The sequence below is a fragment of the Neolamprologus multifasciatus genome, chromosome 10 (genome assembly GCF_963576455.1).
Source record: "Neolamprologus multifasciatus chromosome 10, fNeoMul1.2, whole genome shotgun sequence".
Lineage (NCBI taxonomy): Eukaryota > Metazoa > Chordata > Actinopteri > Cichliformes > Cichlidae > Neolamprologus > Neolamprologus multifasciatus.
In genome coordinates this window covers 27,266,121-27,285,314 of record NC_140448.1, presented here as the reverse complement: position 1 = coordinate 27,285,314, position 19,194 = coordinate 27,266,121, and the positions used below count along the sequence as shown (strand labels likewise).

Genomic DNA, 19,194 nt, shown 5'->3' with positions numbered 1-19,194 from the left:
ACAATGAAATGCATTGAATTAATTCCAGCCACCTTAATTCCAACCTCAATGGACTGACGCAACATTGAAAAGGAGAGTGGACCAAAAATCCTCCACACCACAGTCAGAGACTGATACAGTGATACCAAAAACAATTACTTCACGTTAATGCTGCTAAAGGTTGTTCTGCAAGCTACTGAATCAGAGTGTGTACTCAGTTTTTCACACACTGCTTCTGCATTTATGCTGTTTCTTTCAAATAAACATGATTTGATGTCACATGATTATATTTAAACAATTCTAGAACTTAAATCAGAATAAAAAAATTGTTGCTAAACCTTTAAAACAAAACTGAGTAAATGCTATCTGTCCTTGACTCACCCCTTGCATACAGTTAGAAAACAGGGCTTCCCTTCATATTTTAACTATCCAGACTGTTTAAATGTTAATTTCATGTGAAAATATTGTCTGGTGGGGGAAAAAAACTAATCATTAGTGAGTCAGTCTGCTTCACAGGTGAACTGATCAGTAGAAACACTGTCATTGGCCAGTCAACTTGCCAAATGTACATTTTTACTGTTCCCATTCCACTAAGCCATTATATTGAACCCTGATGCACTTCCACAAAACTTTCTATTGTCTTACCCACACTAGTAAACCAGTTAAAGTCACCCCAGGCGACCCACATTGGCGGTCAAAGCTATTTTATACCAGTTTCAAGTGAAACAGCCCCTGCATTTTCAGAAGTAAGTAATTCCCTCAAACCTCACGACTGAATGAAGGTAGGCCTGTTACTAATTACTGTTTCAAATATTCAAATCCTCCTTTTACTCACTGCAGGCAGCGCTTTGCACTTTGAACAGACACCGTCTTTTCTCTGGCTGCTTTTAATATATATTAAGATAAAAATCAAAGCGCAACGAAGCAGTTTCTTTCAGTGTATTTTACCACCACCCTTTGTAACCCACTCCCACAGCAACTTTTGCTCAACAGGTGCCATTGTCAAGAAGTAATGACATGTGTATGACTGCTCAGCTCAAAGCAGCACCATTACTAACACCTGGCTCTTCAAAAATCTACAGGTATCTGCAGCTCAGTGGGTGAGCAGGTGACCATAGCCCTTTGCTGCATGTCTTTCTCTCTCTGCCTAAAGTCAAATGCCAAAAAAAATGATATTGAAAAAAAAAACAGCTTTGTTGAGAAGTCATTAACACAACCGAAGCAATACCAACAACACAATTTTGCATCACACCAGATGATGCCGAACACAAAGTGCTTGTACGCCAGCGAATATGCAAGACCTTTCCATTATTTGTAGAGGTGCATGTGGGCCAAATTAAATAATAAATAAAACAGCCACCTTTTTTTTCAGAGGCTACATTTATGGGTCGTCACAGGAGATCATCTGCACCCATCTCACCCAGCCCCTAGTACCCTCCTCTGTTACACCAACACTCTTCATGTCCTCCCTCAGTACATCCATGAAACATCTCTTTTTGTCAGTCAGCACGGTCATCTTGTAAATCTTCCCCTTCGCTCTTGCTTTTATCCTTCTGTCAAAATTCACTCCCACCCTCGTCTCCATCGGCACCACCCTTGTTGCACTCTCATCTTCATCGCTCTTGTGTACTCATTGTTTTGGATTGTTGATTCCAGGTAAACTCCTCGACCGTCACTATTTCTACTTGTTGCATTTTCATTGTTACACCTGTCTCCCTCTCATTCACATACAATTTCTATTCCTTTCTCTCCAGAGCATACCTCCACCTCTCCAGGCTGCACCCTATTCTCCTTACAGATCACTATGTGGATCTGTGGCAAACATCACAGTCCATTGAAAATCCTGCCCGACCTCATCTGTCAGCCTGTCCATCATCAGAAGCAGCTCAGAGCATATCCCTGATGTAATCCCACCTTGAACCCATCTATCGCTCCTACCACACACCTCACCAAGTGCCATCTTAAAACATTATGTACAGGTCTATTTATACGGCATAAAAACAAAGGTAACCACTAGGAGATGCACCCATCCCTCTCTAATGTGTGTGTGGATTTGTGACAGACTCTCAAGCTACAGAGTGTCTGTAATATTACCTCCGAGGACGCATAAAGCTTAGATTGTTTTGCATGTATTAGCGTTGTCGCAGTCTGTTTTGTTTAACATAAACCTGGACTGGAATTCTTCACACAGTTTGTAGAAAGTGGGAGCCCCACGTTCAGCTCCTGAAGCTCCAGATGCTCTCAATGCCGCCTCTGGGTCCCTGGACCTCGGGTTGATAACCAAAGGGAAAGTCTCCTGCAGGATTTATCAGTATCCCGTACACACCACAGAGCACGGCCACCGATGCGACCCATATGACTGACCCTGTCAGTGCAGGGCCGGACTGCCAGAGGCCAGAGCCGACCTTTAGATCAAATTAGTCAGACTAGCCAGAGCTAGGAGCTAACCAGCTAGGTGTAACATTACTAAAGAGACAACCACGTTAGCTTGGATATGTCACACATGCACCTCATGTTCAGCTATACAGAGCTTCAGTAAGTTTCCACAAATTTGTGAACCACTGCGCAATGTTAAATGCCCAGCATGAGGCAGTGACACGTCGCATTGAGGATGCTAACTAGCTAATGTTGCCAGTGATGCAGAGGCCGTCGCTGGCTTCGCTGCTCCCAGCCCCTCAACACACCCGCCACAAACCGCCAAAGACACAAGAAATTTACCGTCATGTTGGGACGACTGAGGGGATCCCGAGGCCTCCGAGGCCATGGTTTCCTGAGGGGGGCGTGAGGCAATTTGCAGGGCGGTGAGATCAGAGCTAGGAGCGTCCAAGAAAACAAGCTAACATCACAACTAGTGTCAAGCTAGCGACGAAAGATTGCGACTTCTGGTTTGTCTTTCAAAATAAAATCAAAACTTGTGAACGCTCCAAAAGGCCTGCGTTTATTCGTAATGTAAACCAACATAGAAATAAATACAAGACAAAATAATCATGTATTTACTTATTTCGAAAGTTATTTTCATATCTGTCCACCACTTAGCAGTTTTGTGCTAATATTTTGAAGGCACAGAGTCATTTTCCTAAACAGCGTTAGTTTCCCAATTCCGGTGTCACCTTTTTAAAATAAAATCGACTTGATTTTTTCCCCCAAACTAAATCTCGCTTTCAACAATTAATTCTTAACAGAAAACAAAAGAGATATTTATCAACAGGTGATATAAATCCCAATTATTGTGAATGTGCAGCTGCACAGGAAAACACCTCCCTGAAGATTACACTATGATAAACTGCTGTAAAGTCATGATTTATAAGAGGAACTGAAAATGTGAGAGACCTACACAAGAGTCCAATGTTCAGTGCTGACACTGGCAATGTTGTCTTGTAGTTTAAGGAATATGTATTAAAAATGTTAATTTGAACCTCTTTAAAACATCAAAAATGTGTGATGACATTTCTATTCCGACCAAATAAATAAAACAAAAACAATTTTCTCCAACTGAAGTATTAACACAGATGTGTAAATTTGTCATGCGTGTCTGACTCTTCTTATAGCCTCACACAAACACCCACATGATTTGGTCACTGGAGCATGACAGGGGGTGGGGATAATCCAGTCTCAGCCTTCATGTTTCTTTGGTTAGGTAAGAAAATTAGACGATGGCATGCAAAGATGCAGCACATGATGAGTCCTGTCATATCTAGACACCATCCGCTTTCACCTTCTGTTTGCTGAAACTGCCGTCCTTCTTAAACCAGAGATATGGAAGAAAGGTAAGGCGTATTTGGAGTATTTGGAAGTTGACATGTATTGAAATAACACTTTAATTGCATTTTTTTTGTGATAAAAGTCATTCTATTCTTATCCATAATTAGAGATAATACTTAAAAAGTGGTTATCAGGTCTAACTGCAGTGAAAGGTGTCATGTGTCAAAGCAGACAGTAAACTGTTATGTGCTTTCATGTCCGAATATCACTTTATCTTGCATGGCTGTATTCTGAATCAGCAGTATTTGTAACTGGAAGTTGGCAGGAAGCGGCTGTGTAGAGAGGATGCCGGGCATGAAGATAAACTGGGGAACGAGTATTTATATCATTCCGTTCACAGCGATAAAGGCACATAAATACATCCGTCCAGCTGGAGTAAACAATTCACTTTAAAGCTGACCTTCTCTTTCAGCTTTAAGTAGCTCAGATACTTTGGCTGAGGTTGTCTGAAGTGAGAACAAAAACTGAGACGTTTTGATGGTTGGCAGTGCAGTTGGCTCAGAAGAGTCCCTGGAGGTTATTGAGGTGCCTGTTTGATTCTCAGAATGCTAATCTTAACACAAAAATAACCCCAGGACTTAGTCAACACAGAAAAAAAGAGGAAGTGGTTGAATGGCCTTCTTTCCGATCCCCAGCTCTGTGTATACTGAAAAGCAGCGGCTCAGATGTGCTTGTCGTGGTGAAGTGTTCAGACTTTTTTGTTTCTTTTTTTAAATCCTTCAAACAGTGCGATCATGGCATTTATCCGCAAGTACCTATGGTTATGGGTGGCCGTTGGCATGGTTTTCGTGTCTGTGGTGATCAGCATCATCTTCATGTTCATCTGCAAGTGCATATCAAGAAAAAGAGGTAGGTTTGAATCTCTGCAGCACACCTGCCACTAAATACTGAACAAGCCTTCATCTGCACATCAACGACATACATTTTTGCCGCTTTTTTCCTGTTCTCACACAGATTTATTGTCTTCCCCTTCTTATAGCAGAAATGTTGAATTGAAACCCTGATAAGCGAAATGTCAAAACATTATGCAACAAGTGTTTGGGAGCTTTAGAGAGTGCGTGAAGGTGTTTTCCTGTAAGTTTGTGTAGAAAAGTTCATTTCAGGAATGGTGTTTGTCCATTTGGTTGTGTGAGCTGTCAGACAGCTTTTTTAAGGTGTGGACAGACTGAAACTGGTTGTGTGGTTCAGGAACCGATGCCTTTTTTTCTGTATACACTGTGTACACCCTGTAGCCAAACAGTCCAGTATTTTTGTCATTCGTATTTGCTTTTTTTAGGCATGACTGCTATTTTAAGCCATGTATGTTAAGATTTTTTACCGGTATTAAAACAACTTAAATAATTTCTTGTTATTCTTTTTAAATTGCTGATAAAGCTCATAAGGTAACACTTAAAAATTATGCATGTGCTTTTAATTTTTTTCCCTGTCACAAGTAGAAAGATCTAATTCCAGATGTGAGCTTGTGCAGAACCCCACCATTCTGCAGTGTTAAATCGCTAAGAGGCTTTAATCTGTGGTGGCCTTAACTCTGCTCGTGAGTCTGGATGTTCACATATGACATTATTTAACTATATATGCACAGCAAAATGAAACTTACTAAAAGTATTTTTTTAAAAGAGAAAAAGAAAAAATTCCTAGAAGTAAAGCAAGATTGGGAAACAACACCTCAATATATTTTGCATACTCGTGTCATTTCCAGTAATTTTATCTGCACAAAAAGTGTTTTTAAAATATATTCATTCAGCAACCTTAGAGCTTAGTTCAGTTTGTGATTTGGAACAAGCCAGAACAAAACAGAATAGAGCTAAACTCACTTTCTAGTCTTAAGATGCTATGTGATGACAGTGAGAGGAAACGTTATATGGCACTTACTGAATTCAAGACTGATACAGTAATAAGATGACATCATTGCAACATGTCAACCTGTGAAATTTCTTCCCTGCATGATCAGTTGTAGGTCTTATCATTGCAAGTATGACACCATCTAAGAGCCTCAGCAATGAAGCCACAAAGTGGCAGACCACATACATTTATAGAGTGTAGTCACTAAGTGCTGAGGCGTGTGGTGTCTAAAACTCACCAACGCCCTGCTGATGCAGCCTCCTCAGAGTGTCCCGAGAGCTCCATGGCATGGGGGTGTCCGTGGCTGAACAGCTCCTGTAGGTGTAACGTGTAGGTAGCCCTCTACTTTTGTCACATCCTAATATGGTCATCTAAGGGACATAGCTCTACACCAATGCTTTCTGTTTAAGAGGGGCAGTCAATCAGATGTAGGATAACTTAAAGAGAGAAGAGTTAAAATGCCTTATTTAAACAGAGGAAATAACTAAGGGACCGTAAGACTGGTCAGAATGAGATTTTTTTGAGCTGTGAGTGATGCAAAGTTACTCTAGTTCAAAAATAAAAAAATATGGAGTTACAGGAATCCCTGTATAATAATGCATACACTATTTTTTTTTCTGATACTTTAAATGTGTTTTTGGTAGCACTTTCTATTACAGCATGGTAATAAAGGGGTAATAATGTGGTAATCTCTAAGTTATTGCTATGCAATTACCAAAGTAATAACCATGTAATATCCAAGTAATATTACACAGAAATTTGTGTAATTGGATAATAAGGGCCCCAAAACTGTGGGTAACAATGTGGCAATAGAGCTCGGTAATAAAGTGGTAATAGTAAGGTAAAAAGGAAGTGACAATGATGTAATAATGTGATCATTTATAAATTATTACCACTTTACCTGCGGTAGTTTCTGTGTAATAAGCACAAAACAGCGCTGCAAAATGCAAAACTGTCTGCATCTATTTAATAGCACATCAATAACCTGTTAATAACCTATTAATAAATGTGTTTGATTGTTACCTGGAATTAATATTATGGAATTATTATGTTATTAAATAGAAACGAGCAGTTTGCATTTTGCAGCTCTGTTTCCTTTTTATTACACAGAAACTACCTGAGATATTTCTAGGTAATAACCACACTTTAAGTTAGCTTTAATAGGTTATTCATATGTTATTAAAGAGAAACAGGCAGTTTTGCATTTTGCAGCTCTGTTTCCTGCTTATTACACAGAAACTACCATGGGTAATTCAGTAGTAATAACTTAGAAATTACCACATTATTACGTTCTTCTTTCTTCCTTGTTACCCTACTATTACCCCTTTATTACCCCCAGTTTTGGGGCTCTTATTATACTATTACATACATTTCAGGATAATATTACTCAACTGTAATCACTATTGCTACCATGATATTACTTGAATATTACATAGTTATTACTTTGCTAATTGCATAGTAATAACTTAGAAATTACCACATTATAACCCTCTTGTTTCCCCCTTGTTACTATTATCCCTTCATTACCGAGCTATAATAGAAAGTGCTACTGTTTTTTTACTGTAAATATACTGCTTACAGTATATTTACAGTATACTACTTGTCCTGTGATGGTATTGTACGGTCTCACCTCTGTATTATGCCCTCAGGTAACTGAGGTTATGAGCCCAAGAACCTCTCTCAGTGACCTGGGCTTTACTGTTATTTATCCTGGACTTAGGAATAATCTTCCTTCCACATAAGAATCTGCCCACCAACTGGCCGTTTTGAATCACCTTCCTCTTTTTAGTTCCTTTTAGTCACTCATGGTTTGGTCTTTTATTTGACTGTTTGGTTTTTTTTGGGTTTTTTTTATTTGACTGGCTTGTTTTCTTTTTTTAAATAACCGATTTCTGAAGATCTGGCATTGCAACCATCTCCTGTGGGTGAGAATAAAATGAGTTTGAAATGTACACTCTGTACATTAGGTCATGTTGTGTGCCTGTCTGTTATGTCAGAGACATTCATAAAATTGTTTCTCAGTGAAGGAAGGTTTTTCTTTATCCAGGTCATGACTCATGTACTGTACAGACTGTAAAGCAAGCCTGGGATTTTTAGGCTTTATGAATAAACACCCGGTTCAGAAAAACGTAGCTCCTTCCAGAGAAAGCTGCGGTCAGATTTGTGGAAGTTAAGAGTTGAAGCCACGCATCTTCAGGCTTGATTCACCAGAATCACGCAGAACATGAGGGCAGCATTGAGACTTCGCCATTGGAAATGCATTGCATCAGTGTTGAGGCGAGAGATCCAAAGGCAGGACCTTCCACAAATAACAGCAAACCTTTATTCATCCTGAAAAGTCTAACACAGAGTACAAAAAATGTACAGGCAGAAACCAACAAGTCCTCCCTGTAACAAAGACTAAGGGGAAGGACAGGGCTGTATATTCAGATACAGTCAGGACGAACTGAGCAGAAGCAGGAAAGGAGACGTTACAAAATGTTTTGCAAAAAAAAAATGATGAAACCAGAAACATACAGAATTTTTAAAAAAAAACAAACAAACCAGAAACCACTAGAGTGTATGAAATGTTTAAATAGCTCCTCTAAAAGCAGGTGTCAGGGGGTTTGACGCTGGGGAAAATCTTGGACAGATGGACAGTAGTCAAAGAGCTAGACAAACTAGTGGTTTCTTTGTTTTTTCTAGTTCTTTGTGGTGATATTTTGTCTTTTATTTGTGATATGAGATGATCAGCAAGATTGAAAGAGGCAGTTTACATGACCTGCTGTGATGTGAGGTTTGCCAGGCAGGAGTCAAAGAGGAAGCCCACAGATGAGGTTCATGGATGTAATGAAGGAGGGCATGGGGTGAGGATGTTAGGGATAGGGTGAGATGGAGGCAGATGATCTGCGGTCATGACCTCTAAGGGAGCATCTGAAAAAAGAAGTTTCCTCTGTGTTTCACTGTCTCATCTTTTGTTAGCACCTGTTCCTCTGCCTCTGTGGCTGCTGTGAGCTTCTTGTCCCGGTGTTTAGCGTTGCTTCGTTTCCTGTGTCAGTTATGTTTCGTACCGTTTGGACCATGCTGATTGCTTTCACAGGTGTGTTATCCCTTTCCCCCCGTGTGTCTCATTTTCAGTATACTGCAGGGTTTTTGTACACATCATTGTAAAAGTAACTAAGCTGTTACATTATTATAAGTGTCAAAATGCAATATTGTTTAAATTCTAAAGCCTGAACCCCCCAGAAATCGGAGAAAGTAGCTTCATAGTATCTAAATCTAGTTTTCCAAGTTCAGTGTCACTAAGCGGTCCAGCTAATGCTAAGTCCTGTGACCTGACATTGTACTGCAGAGATAACTTTTTTTGTTCTCAGCAGTTTTATGGGGCCCCTCAAGACAGATCAGAGTGGTTATAAGATCTTATAGAAGGTATATGTTATCTTGACAAGAAGAAAAAATAAGGACATCTTTGCATCAAATGTCCTCCATTATTTTATGAATCCTTTCATGTTGTTTTTTTCCTTGATGGGTTTCAAGCTGTTGGCGACCAGCATCATTAAACAGAAATCTGGACACCTGACACACAGGATTGGTTCATTCCACTTATTTACTATACCCTCAGATTCAAAATAAGTTAGAGCAAACTGAAATGACCGTCAGACACCAGTTTCATTTTTAATTCAACTACCTCCTTTTTTAAAAACTCACTGCTAAACCAACACATGCACATGTTCACCACAAATCATAAGCCGGAAAGGGAAGAGAAACCAAACCATGACACACTATAGAAGCTAAACTACTTACTTTAAGGGTTCGTTGCAAGCCAGAAGAAAAACTATTATAATTGTATGAATTACTATTATTAGGGGGTGCCCTCCGGATCTGATTAGCTTAGATGAAACTTTAATGATCCCTGTGGGGAAACTGGGCTGCATCACCACAAAGCGGGGCTTCGTGCTGGTTGAGCGTATGCACATATAAAGAGCTAATAAAATACAACACAAACACTAATCATAGGTAACAGCATGTGGAGATAAAAGAACACTGTTTGAAAACAGCAGAGCTGTTTGTTTATTCATGTATGCATTTAAATATGGTTTGTTTAGATGCTTTAAACATACTTAAAAGTACTTTTTTTCCCATTTTATCCTATTTAAATACTCTTATATCATATTTGCATTTATTTTTCTCCTTTGTTTGTAGCAACACAATCCAAATCTGTTCTTGCTGAGCTGTGAATAAATCCATTTAAATAGCCTTTAGGTGCAAATATATTGATCTTTTTGCCAAATTGACCTTGAATTAACTGTGTTTTCTTTTTTTCCCCCCCAACAGGCCAACACAAAATCCACAATTCGAAAAAGGAATTCAACTTCAAAACTGAGTAATGCATAAATGTATACTTATCATATAACAGTGACTGTACACAATGGATTGTACTGTACTAAAAACAGGAGCAGGTTTACATTTAAAGAATCAGACTTGTTGTTTTTATTGCTATTGTCTGACTTATGCTTCAGTGAGAAGTCTATGTCGCTTCTATGTTTATTGTATTTATTATTAAGCAGTGTTTTTATCAAACGGGGAGCTATTTCTCCCTTTTTCATTTGCAACGCTAAGCTAAACTAACCAGAAAAAGGGCTTCAGTGCTGAATCATGAAATTCCCAACACAGCTGACGGCGTTTTCAACAAGCAAAACTAATTTTAAACCAACTTTATTAGCACAAATTGGATTGTTATATATTGTGTTTAAATTGTCTCTGCATAGCTAGCTATAATGCTAACTGTAAGCTGCATTTTTAACAACCACACAGTATATATACAGTCTATAGCAAAAACAAACTTTCAGACATGAGTTCTTACTGAATTACAGCTGTTTTAACCCTCTCAGGCTCAAATTAAGTTTTAGTTGCTAATGCACAACCAAGTCCTGCAGTGGTACTTCTGAGTAAAAAAACCTCATAAAATATGTATGTGGGGTAATCAGGTTGTTAGTTTTTAACTGTTGCAAATCGGCAACGCCTGCCTCGAGAGGGTTAATATTCCTTGGAATAAAAAATCACAAGCAAATATGATAATACATACAGCAAACATGCTAAAAATAGTGTATTAGCTAAACTACTCCCACCATTCACTCTGTGGGCTGTGATGTTCTGACACATCCAGGATGTAACCAGTATAAAAATATGATACATTATAAATGTCGTTTTTTTTTTCTTTCCTTTCAAGGGGATGAAAAAACGTGGCTGGGCAAGTATAGTATCAAAATCATTGTCCCTGTTCCCTGACATCTGTGTAACCATTCATGTAGCGTAGAAACATACAAAAAGTAACCAGTTCCCCACTGCAGTACCATCCACACATTCTCTTCCTCTTATCCTTGTTAGGGTCACGGGGGGCAGAGCCTATCCCAGCTGCCTTAGGGCTACAAAATATGTCAGCATATGTTACATTTAGACTTTAAAAGTTTATATGTCACATTTATGGTGTTCTGTTACATTTTTACAAGGTTGCAGAAAAATCTCTATGTGGTTTGGTTACTTTCCAAGCATGGCACTGTAAAAGCCAGTAATGTTACAAAATTACCAAATTATGACCAGTGTTATAACACTGTTATAACAATCTGCTCTTAGGACCCCCCCCCCCCAAAAAAAACAAAACAACAACAACAACAACAACAAAACAAAACAAAAAACAAAAAACAAAAAAAACACAGTCTTTTTGTGTTCATAGAGATGAATTTCTTGGGTTTTTTTTTTTATTGGGGGGTGGGTGTTCTACATGAGCTTGTAACTGATGGATTTCAATTGCGCTTACATGCAAACATTCCTTGAGAGTTGTCCGTCATACTAGGCATGATACAGTCAGCGGATGCTAGGGAAGTGTGTGCCTTCTCCAACTGGTTAGCAGTGGTTCTTTGAGGTTTCTGGCTGTCACTGGGTGAAATTGATTGCAGAGATGTCACTGAAACCAAAAACCTCCCAGTGATTGTTTTGGTTGCTAGCAGATTTCCATGGTTACCTGTAATTTTTCATGTCAAAGATGACTCTCTAATACCAAGGTACAACGAGTTACAGTAATCCAGCTCAGTTGTAATAAAAGCATACATTACTGTTCTGAATTTATCTTTTGACAGGATGGGTTTTGACCAGCTGCCTCAGATGAAATAAGCTGGATTTCACTACTGCTCTGACTTGACCGTCAAATCTAAAATTCCTATCCATTTTAAAACCCAAATTGGTGACAGTGGGCATACTGTGCTAGACTGTCCATGTCCACAGAAAAGGACTCACCGGTGACACTCAATAGAGCCATGGGGCAGGAGATATAGGGAGAAAACCAGAGGTCAGAATCAGAATACTTTATTAAACCCCAAGGAAATTATGGGGTTATAGTTGCTCCAAGACAATAAGAACAGTAGCAGATTGAACTAAATTACAAAATATAAGAAATAACGGTAATATATACAAATAACACAATTATAAATATCCAGAAAATTACAGCGATTTAATTATGATTGCTATTTTACTTTAAACAGTAAAACCTTGTTATTTTCACCCTAGAGGATGTGTAACTATTACACTGTGTACTGTGCATTAGTTGGAAGTCCACGTATTGATCAGCATAGGAGTGTTAGCATAACATACAGTATATGACATTTATGTTGTACTATTTGGAAACTTTTTTCTGCAAGGCTTCCAAAAAAATCTCTGTGTGTCTGTTTATTCACAGCAGTGTAACCAGTTGATAATGTTACAAACTTGTGACCAAATGTAACATTGAACTAGCAGCTCGCTCTTACCACAAAACTTAAAATGACAGCAAGACTTTGTAACTGATATATTTCAGTAGAAAGTATAATTCATGTCTGCATCATGTATCCAAACCAAGAAAATGAGAAAAAACAAGGAACCAGAGCTTTAAAAGTACTATTGTGTTAAACATTGTATTTTAACTCAAACACTTGATTCTTTTCTAAACCAAATAGGTTTAATAGGCAAAGGTAAGAAAGTTGGTTATATAAGTAGGTTAAAAACAGTTATGTGCTAAATCTCAGCAGTTTTAATGGCTAAAATTTAAAAATGGATAGTTTTTTCACTTAATAATAGATTTAAAAGTTAAATGAGTATGAAAGTCTGTGACATGCAGTATTCAAAGTTAGGTCTCTAGCGTGCACAGCAAATTGGCTTGCTCCACTACCTATTCCTCCAACCTACAAAATTTGTGCAAGTGAAAAAAAAGTATAATTTTGTTCACATGGATACAAATCAGATTTGGGCCAAACCAGAAAAGTGCTGTTAATTCACAAATAAGTCCAAAACAAAGAATTCTATTGGCTCTTTAACAGCAACTGTACCACAAATTGTGAAGGATCTTTTAAAGCAGCAGCAGCTGGCTTTTCCACAGACAGATGGAAAATTATGTTCAGTGGAAAGTTCCTGTCCAAAAGCAGGAATTAAAAGTTGTGACTTCATGAACTACCATCAGACTGTGTTGGGAATTTTGTGTTTTGAGTTTCATTTATAAATTCTAGTTCTTTATGTTATTTACTCAGCTTTCTCTCTGTTGCCACATTTCAGTCTGTACAAGTCATCCCATATACATTATTAATATTAATATTATTATTATCATAATCAATATTCATTTAAACAAATGATGCATTTAAACATTTATGTTTCCCCATATTTAAGGGACCATGTAGCTTAAACATGTCTGTTGTACCAAAGTAAGCTCTGCTGACCTTACACTACTGTGTGCTCACATCCAGATTCAGACATTGCAGACTTTATGTTCTTTAACGTAGATTTTTTCGCTTGACATTTTCTCTTGTCTGCAAATTTGCAGGAGCAACAAATACCATGAGAGAAACATTGAAACGGGCACTCCACCTCTACCTCCGCGGACACAGTTTCTCATAGCAGGCAAGACTTTATTATATTTGGCTCCTACAGATTGCCCCTCCTCTTATGAAACCGCGCTTCCTTCTCTCACTTTCAGATCTTTGAAATTAAAGCCTCATCCAGTCTGCCATTTGACCATAAACCACAAACTAAAGGGCAGCGCGTGTTCACCAGTTTACATGGCAGTGACAGTTTTATGCACAAGATTCAGATCCAAGACAGCACCACATATTCTGATCCAAGCTAAGGTTTCAAACTTACTGAGAAGTGTTTATGATGTCTGTTTTGTCAAGGATTTGGGCCAAACAAGGAAAGTGCTCCTTATTTTACAAGTCAGACCAAAACGAAGAATATTTTTGGCTTGATGATGACATTGTAACTGTACCACAAACTGCGGAAGGATACACAGCAGTCTGCTCCTTCTCATTTTTAAATTCAGACTTATTAAAAGTAGAATAGGAGTCAGAGCCTTCACCTTTAAGATCCCACCTCCCAGTTTGGATTTGAGAGACGCTAACTTTAAGATAAGGGTTAAAATGTTCTTTTTTGATAAAGGGTTCGATCAGGGACCATCTTTATCTTCTTGATAACCCTTTCAGGCGGCTGTTGCTGTGAAACTGAACTGAGCTGAATTGAATAACAGAAAACATTTATGAGTTTTAAAAATGTAAAGTCAAACTGGTGAACTTCACAAAACAAGTAATAACCTCAGGATGTTTAGCCCAGCCAGCAGCTGACAAACATCAATGATATGGCAAGCTCAGGCAAGGAAGAGAGAAAAACTTCTATTTTGACTTGCTATGCCTGCCTTAGCTGTAATGCAAAGCTACAGGAAGCACAGCTGTTTATTAAGAATGCCCCTTCACCCACAACAGCAGCAAGAGGTGGTGCACAGAAACAGCCATCTTAATCACAGTGCTCCGCTAACCACATAAAACACAGAACACATACGGCTGCAGTAATGTTATACAGTAACACAAACATGGCAAATCAACACCGGATAACTGTAATTGCCGTATAGCACTAAAGCCTAGAACACATAAACATCACGTATACAGTCCCGTAAGTCATTGGGCCAACAGCAATAGATAGGTTTGCTTCTCATTAAAATTTTTCCAGTTCGATATGTTAATTTTTATGTGACATCAGCAGTTTGCAAGTAGTAATATTAAAGTATTACTACTATTAATAAGAATTGCACTTAAGAAAAAAACTGAGGGGTCAACAGAGAGTTTTCTCGTTAAACAAGCTGAGAAAGTTGATTCTGTTGATCTGAATGCAGCGTTTTCAGCAGAAGAAATGCTTTTGTCTCTCATCCGAGTGACTTCTTCAGTCTTGGCTAACTGCAGGTTTCCCCAACCTTATAAAAAATTTCATAACGAACAAAACTAGCACCTTTGACTAACGATGGGCTGTGAGGTCAGTTTCATTATGATTGGATGATTGGTATGCAGTGGCGGTCCTAGCCTGTTTGGCGCCCTGGGCAAACGGAGGGCGCCCTTACTCCCAGCAAATGGGCGATAGAAAACCGATCGGTGCCTATGCCATTCCCAATATGCGCTGGCTGATGTCGGGGCAGCTTGAGTACGAGCAATTTTGGGTTTTTTGCCGATGCCCGTGATGCCGCCCCCCACCTTGATGCCGCCCCGGGCAACCGCCCGTGTCGCCGGTATCAAAAACCGCTACTGTTGGTATGCCAGTCGTCATTACCGTTGCTCATGACTTGCTCATCATTGGTCATCAGTACCATTCACAGAGAGTTAGGAAATGACTGCAATCACAGCAGTGTAGGATGGTGAAAGATGAACCCTTCTGCTTTTCTGGTTGCTAAGTCTGTGAAGATGATGTTGTAACATCCTGATGACACGCAGTTTGTCCTCCAGTAGATGATGAGACTCAAACTTTAAATACTGATCAGTATTGTTGGTTTATGGTACACACAGACTTTCAAATGTCCCCCATTGCTGATGGAAAGCTCACCATCTAAGAAAACTACCCTGTCATTTTTTTACTCCACCCTTGAGAACTTGATATGTTTGTCCACCAAGTTAATGAAATCAGTGAATCCTGATATGTGCTGAGGTTTGGTTTTCAGCCATGTCCACATACCTGAACTAATGGCTCAGTGGTGTTCCAGGAAAGAATAACAGAGCCCTATTTTCTACTTTTTCCATTTACAAGTTAGCTACACTGAGCGAAACTAAGGAATCCATGGTGCACCCATGTTCTTGCCCATAGTACTGGGATTGAAGATGCTGCGTTCAGATGAACAGAATCAACTTAGTGGAGCTTCCTTACCTTGATGGTAAAGCATTCATCGTGACAGACTTTACTAGCTTAGTTAATGTTTTATGCAAGCTTGTTTCCACCACTGAAAAAGTCCTTTTTTGGCATTAGCAAGTCAGAAGTTGAGGTTATTTTGTTTAGTAAGCCTAAATTTTAAGATTAAAACCCAAAAATCTATGTTATGTTCTGTTTTGTTTTTTCCAGTGGTGGAAACAAGCTTCCATAAGGAGTCTATGGAAGCTCATAGTTTTGGTTTTTAGCCACAAAACCAAACAAACTAGTCAAACATTTTGCTGAGGCTGTCAGTAACTTTGCCCAGCTTTGTTCATATTCAACCAGAAGGGCTTCACTAAATAAAACCATAGGTAGTACATAAGATGGATGTAGTCACTCTGGCAGTTATTGGTTGATAAAGGAGTGTTGAAATTGGATTTTATGTATGATCTGATATCTTTGTGTTAGTGGTTTTCCTGCATTATTATAATAAATGTTGGTCCCGAATCAACACTGCCATAGACTGGTCAACTGTTTGGAGAACTCAGTTTGCATTAACCAAGAAGTTAGCTAATGCAATTGAAAGGTATCACGAGAAAGCTAACAGCAAGCTAACAGTAAGCTAACAGCAAGCTAACAGCAAGCTAAACTTTGTAATATATTCATTATAATGTAGAAATGAATAAAAATAACACCTGAAATCCTTACGGTTTGTTCCAGAAGAAAGGTCTATGTAGACAACAATTTATTTATTTTTTATTGTTAAAACAACAACAACATTTTCCCTACTTTACAAAGCTTTGACATCATGATTGGTCGATTGGATTGTTGATCCTTGACTAATATTAATAATGATTATGCAGGAACAACGGTGCCTGGATATCCGATCTGATTCTGGAACGGTACATGTGTGATTGTTAGCCACTGAGCACATCTTGAATAATTCTGTCTTCTCTTTCCCCTCACCACCATTGCTGCCCACTGCCGCTCCCTGAGTATTTTTCTGTTGAGGGTCTCTTCCTGTTAAAGGGATGTTCTTCCTCCCCACTGTTGCCAAGTGCCAAGTCTATCTGTAACAATCTTCTACTGACCAGCTACCTATATGCACTGCAGCAATAAAATTAACCTTAAATATGGAATTTGCTGTTTCAGAAGCCCAAAGCTACGAGAACCTGGCTGAGGAGAGCCAGAGCAACCACGACTACGAGGATGGCAACTGTGAGCAGAATGTAAGCAACCACGAGGAAAGCATCCACGACTACGAGGATGGCAACTGTGAGGAGAATGTAAGCAACCACGAGGAAAGCATCCACGACTACGAGGAGAGCACAGAACCCCAGGCTGACTACATCAAGATGGAGGGAGACATCATGTTTCCTCCTCCTCCAATCTTCAACAGCATGAGCGGTAGTGTTTTGGAGGCCCAAAGCTACGAGAACCTGGCTGAGGAGAGCCAGAGCATCCATGACTACGAGGATGGCAACTGTGAGCAGAATGTAAGCAACCACGAGGAAAGCATCCACGACTACGAGGAGAGCACAGAACTCCAGGCTGACTACGTCAAGATGGAGGGAGACATAATGTTTCCTCCTCCTCCAGTCGTCAACAGCATGAGCGGTAGTGTTTTGGAGGCCCAAAGCTATGAGAACCTGGCTGAAGAGAACGACTATGTGGAGAGCGTGGACAATCAGCCAGACTATGTGAAGATGGACGAGGAAGATCAAGCAGGAGACAACACCTCCACGGAAGACTATGATGACATCGGGGGTGAAGAAGAGGATGAGGACTATGATGATGTGGGATAAAACCCGACACAACGAGATGGAAACACTTTTGAATTCTGCTGAGCAGAGATTATCCTTACTGAAGATTTCTCTTGTCATTTTGTATTTTTTTAATAACATTCATTAAAAAAAAGAAAATAATTGAAGTACTGAAGACACTGAAATCTGCCGAGTGGTGTCGAGACAACTGGTTTGATCTTTAAGACGGTGATTCTTTTTAATATATCAAAAAATTCTGTTTTTCATCTGAATGTTGTAATCGTTTGTTTTTTTTTACTGAATACATTAACAAGCAGTGACTTGCACAAGATCCCAGATTAGGATGATATTTGGGTTTGCAAACTACACATGAAAGCAATCAAACTATATTTCTTTGTCTTCTTCTGACATTTAAGATCTTTAGTTTTAAACATGAAGCTTTTGCATATATCATGTGTAGATCATTCCCATGCTTTTTGAGAAGGACAGGCCATGTTGCTGGAGGCTTTCATTATGCTCAGTTTGGCGAGATTTGGTACTTTTTTAATGAGCTGAATCAACTAGATCAACAGTGTAAGTTAGGTTTTTGCTGTATGAAACACAAAAAACTATTGGAACTTCAAATTTCATCCAAACTAAACATAAGACATGAAATCTGAAAGTCTGTAGCTGCAAGAGCCTGAGATGTTTTTCTTTCTTTATGTGTTTGTTGATTTATTTATACACATGAACATTGATATAAGATTAATATGTAATTTTTTGGGGTTTTTTTTGCTTCTTTTCTAAACTAAATATCAGTGTAAAGGGGGTCTCTCCCTGTCCAGATCCCAAACATTATCAGTGAGGCGTCTGACTATCGATCACATGGTGGGTTTGTTTACTTTTGTATATCAGTTGGTCCATTTGAGTGGTTAACAAGTGGGGGAATCAGCAGGCAGTGATGACATATTTGCATGATCAGATCCCGAGCAGTGAGTGAGTGGGGCACAGGGACAGTGATTACAGTGGTTGGTTATATGTATGCACAGTAACTATACAGTCCTGTGAAAAACTAAGGATTGATTTGTGATTCAGTAGCTTATAGATTCCCCTTCAGCAGCAATAACTCAGAGTAACTGTTTTGTGTATGACTTTGTCATGGTTGTGAAAAAACGTTGCTTCACGTCTTTTGTTTACACACAGCTCTCTTGAGGATCCGCCACAGCATTTCAGTCGGGGTCAGGTCTGCACTTTAATTTTTTTCTTTTATTCACCATGATGTTGTAGATTTGCTGCTGTGCTTGGGATCATTGTTCTGCTGAGACAGTGAATTTGGGCCACGCTTTAACTGCTGGACAGATGGCCTCACATTTGACTCTAGAATACTTTGGAAAATACTTTGGCACACAGAGGAGTTCATGGGAGACTGAAAGGTGTCCTGTGGCTGTGAAACAAGCCCAAATCATCATCCCTCCACCACCGTGCTTCACAGTTACTATAGTGTGTTGGTTTTTGCCAGATGTACTTTTGCACAATGTCCTTACATTTGCAAGGACATTGTTCTTGAAACTTTGTAACCCTAATCCATGCCACCATGTTTATTTTAGACAGAAGAGACTTTCTTCTGGCAACTTTTTGAACAAACCATACTTGTTCAGTCTTTTTCTAACTGTTGGCAAGGCAAGTTTATTTATATAGCACAATTCAA

At 39.1% G+C, this 19,194-nt stretch overlaps 2 protein-coding genes across 3 annotated transcripts in view; one reads left to right on the top strand and one right to left on the bottom strand.

Annotated features, from left to right (window-relative positions):
- rabep1 (rabaptin, RAB GTPase binding effector protein 1) overlaps positions 1-2,858 on the bottom strand; it is a 44,960-nt gene extending 42,102 nt beyond the window's left edge. For both annotated transcript variants that reach the window (XM_085175881.1, XM_085175882.1), the window contains exon 1: positions 2,698-2,858. In XM_085175881.1, coding sequence (XP_085032007.1) covers positions 2,698-2,743 — 46 coding nt within the window. In that variant the 5' untranslated portion in view covers positions 2,744-2,858. The remainder of the gene's footprint in view (positions 1-2,697) is intronic.
- Positions 2,859-3,563: 705 nt separating this feature from the next.
- Positions 3,564-18,677, top strand: scimp (SLP adaptor and CSK interacting membrane protein). The gene is made up of 5 exons (XM_085175888.1): positions 3,564-3,746; positions 4,469-4,590; positions 9,898-9,946; positions 13,409-13,485; positions 16,897-18,677. The coding sequence occupies exons 1-5, from the start codon at positions 3,736-3,738 to the stop codon at positions 17,547-17,549; spliced, it is 912 nt and encodes a 303-aa protein (XP_085032014.1). The 5' UTR covers positions 3,564-3,735; the 3' UTR covers positions 17,550-18,677.
- Positions 18,678-19,194: the final 517 nt, after the last annotated feature.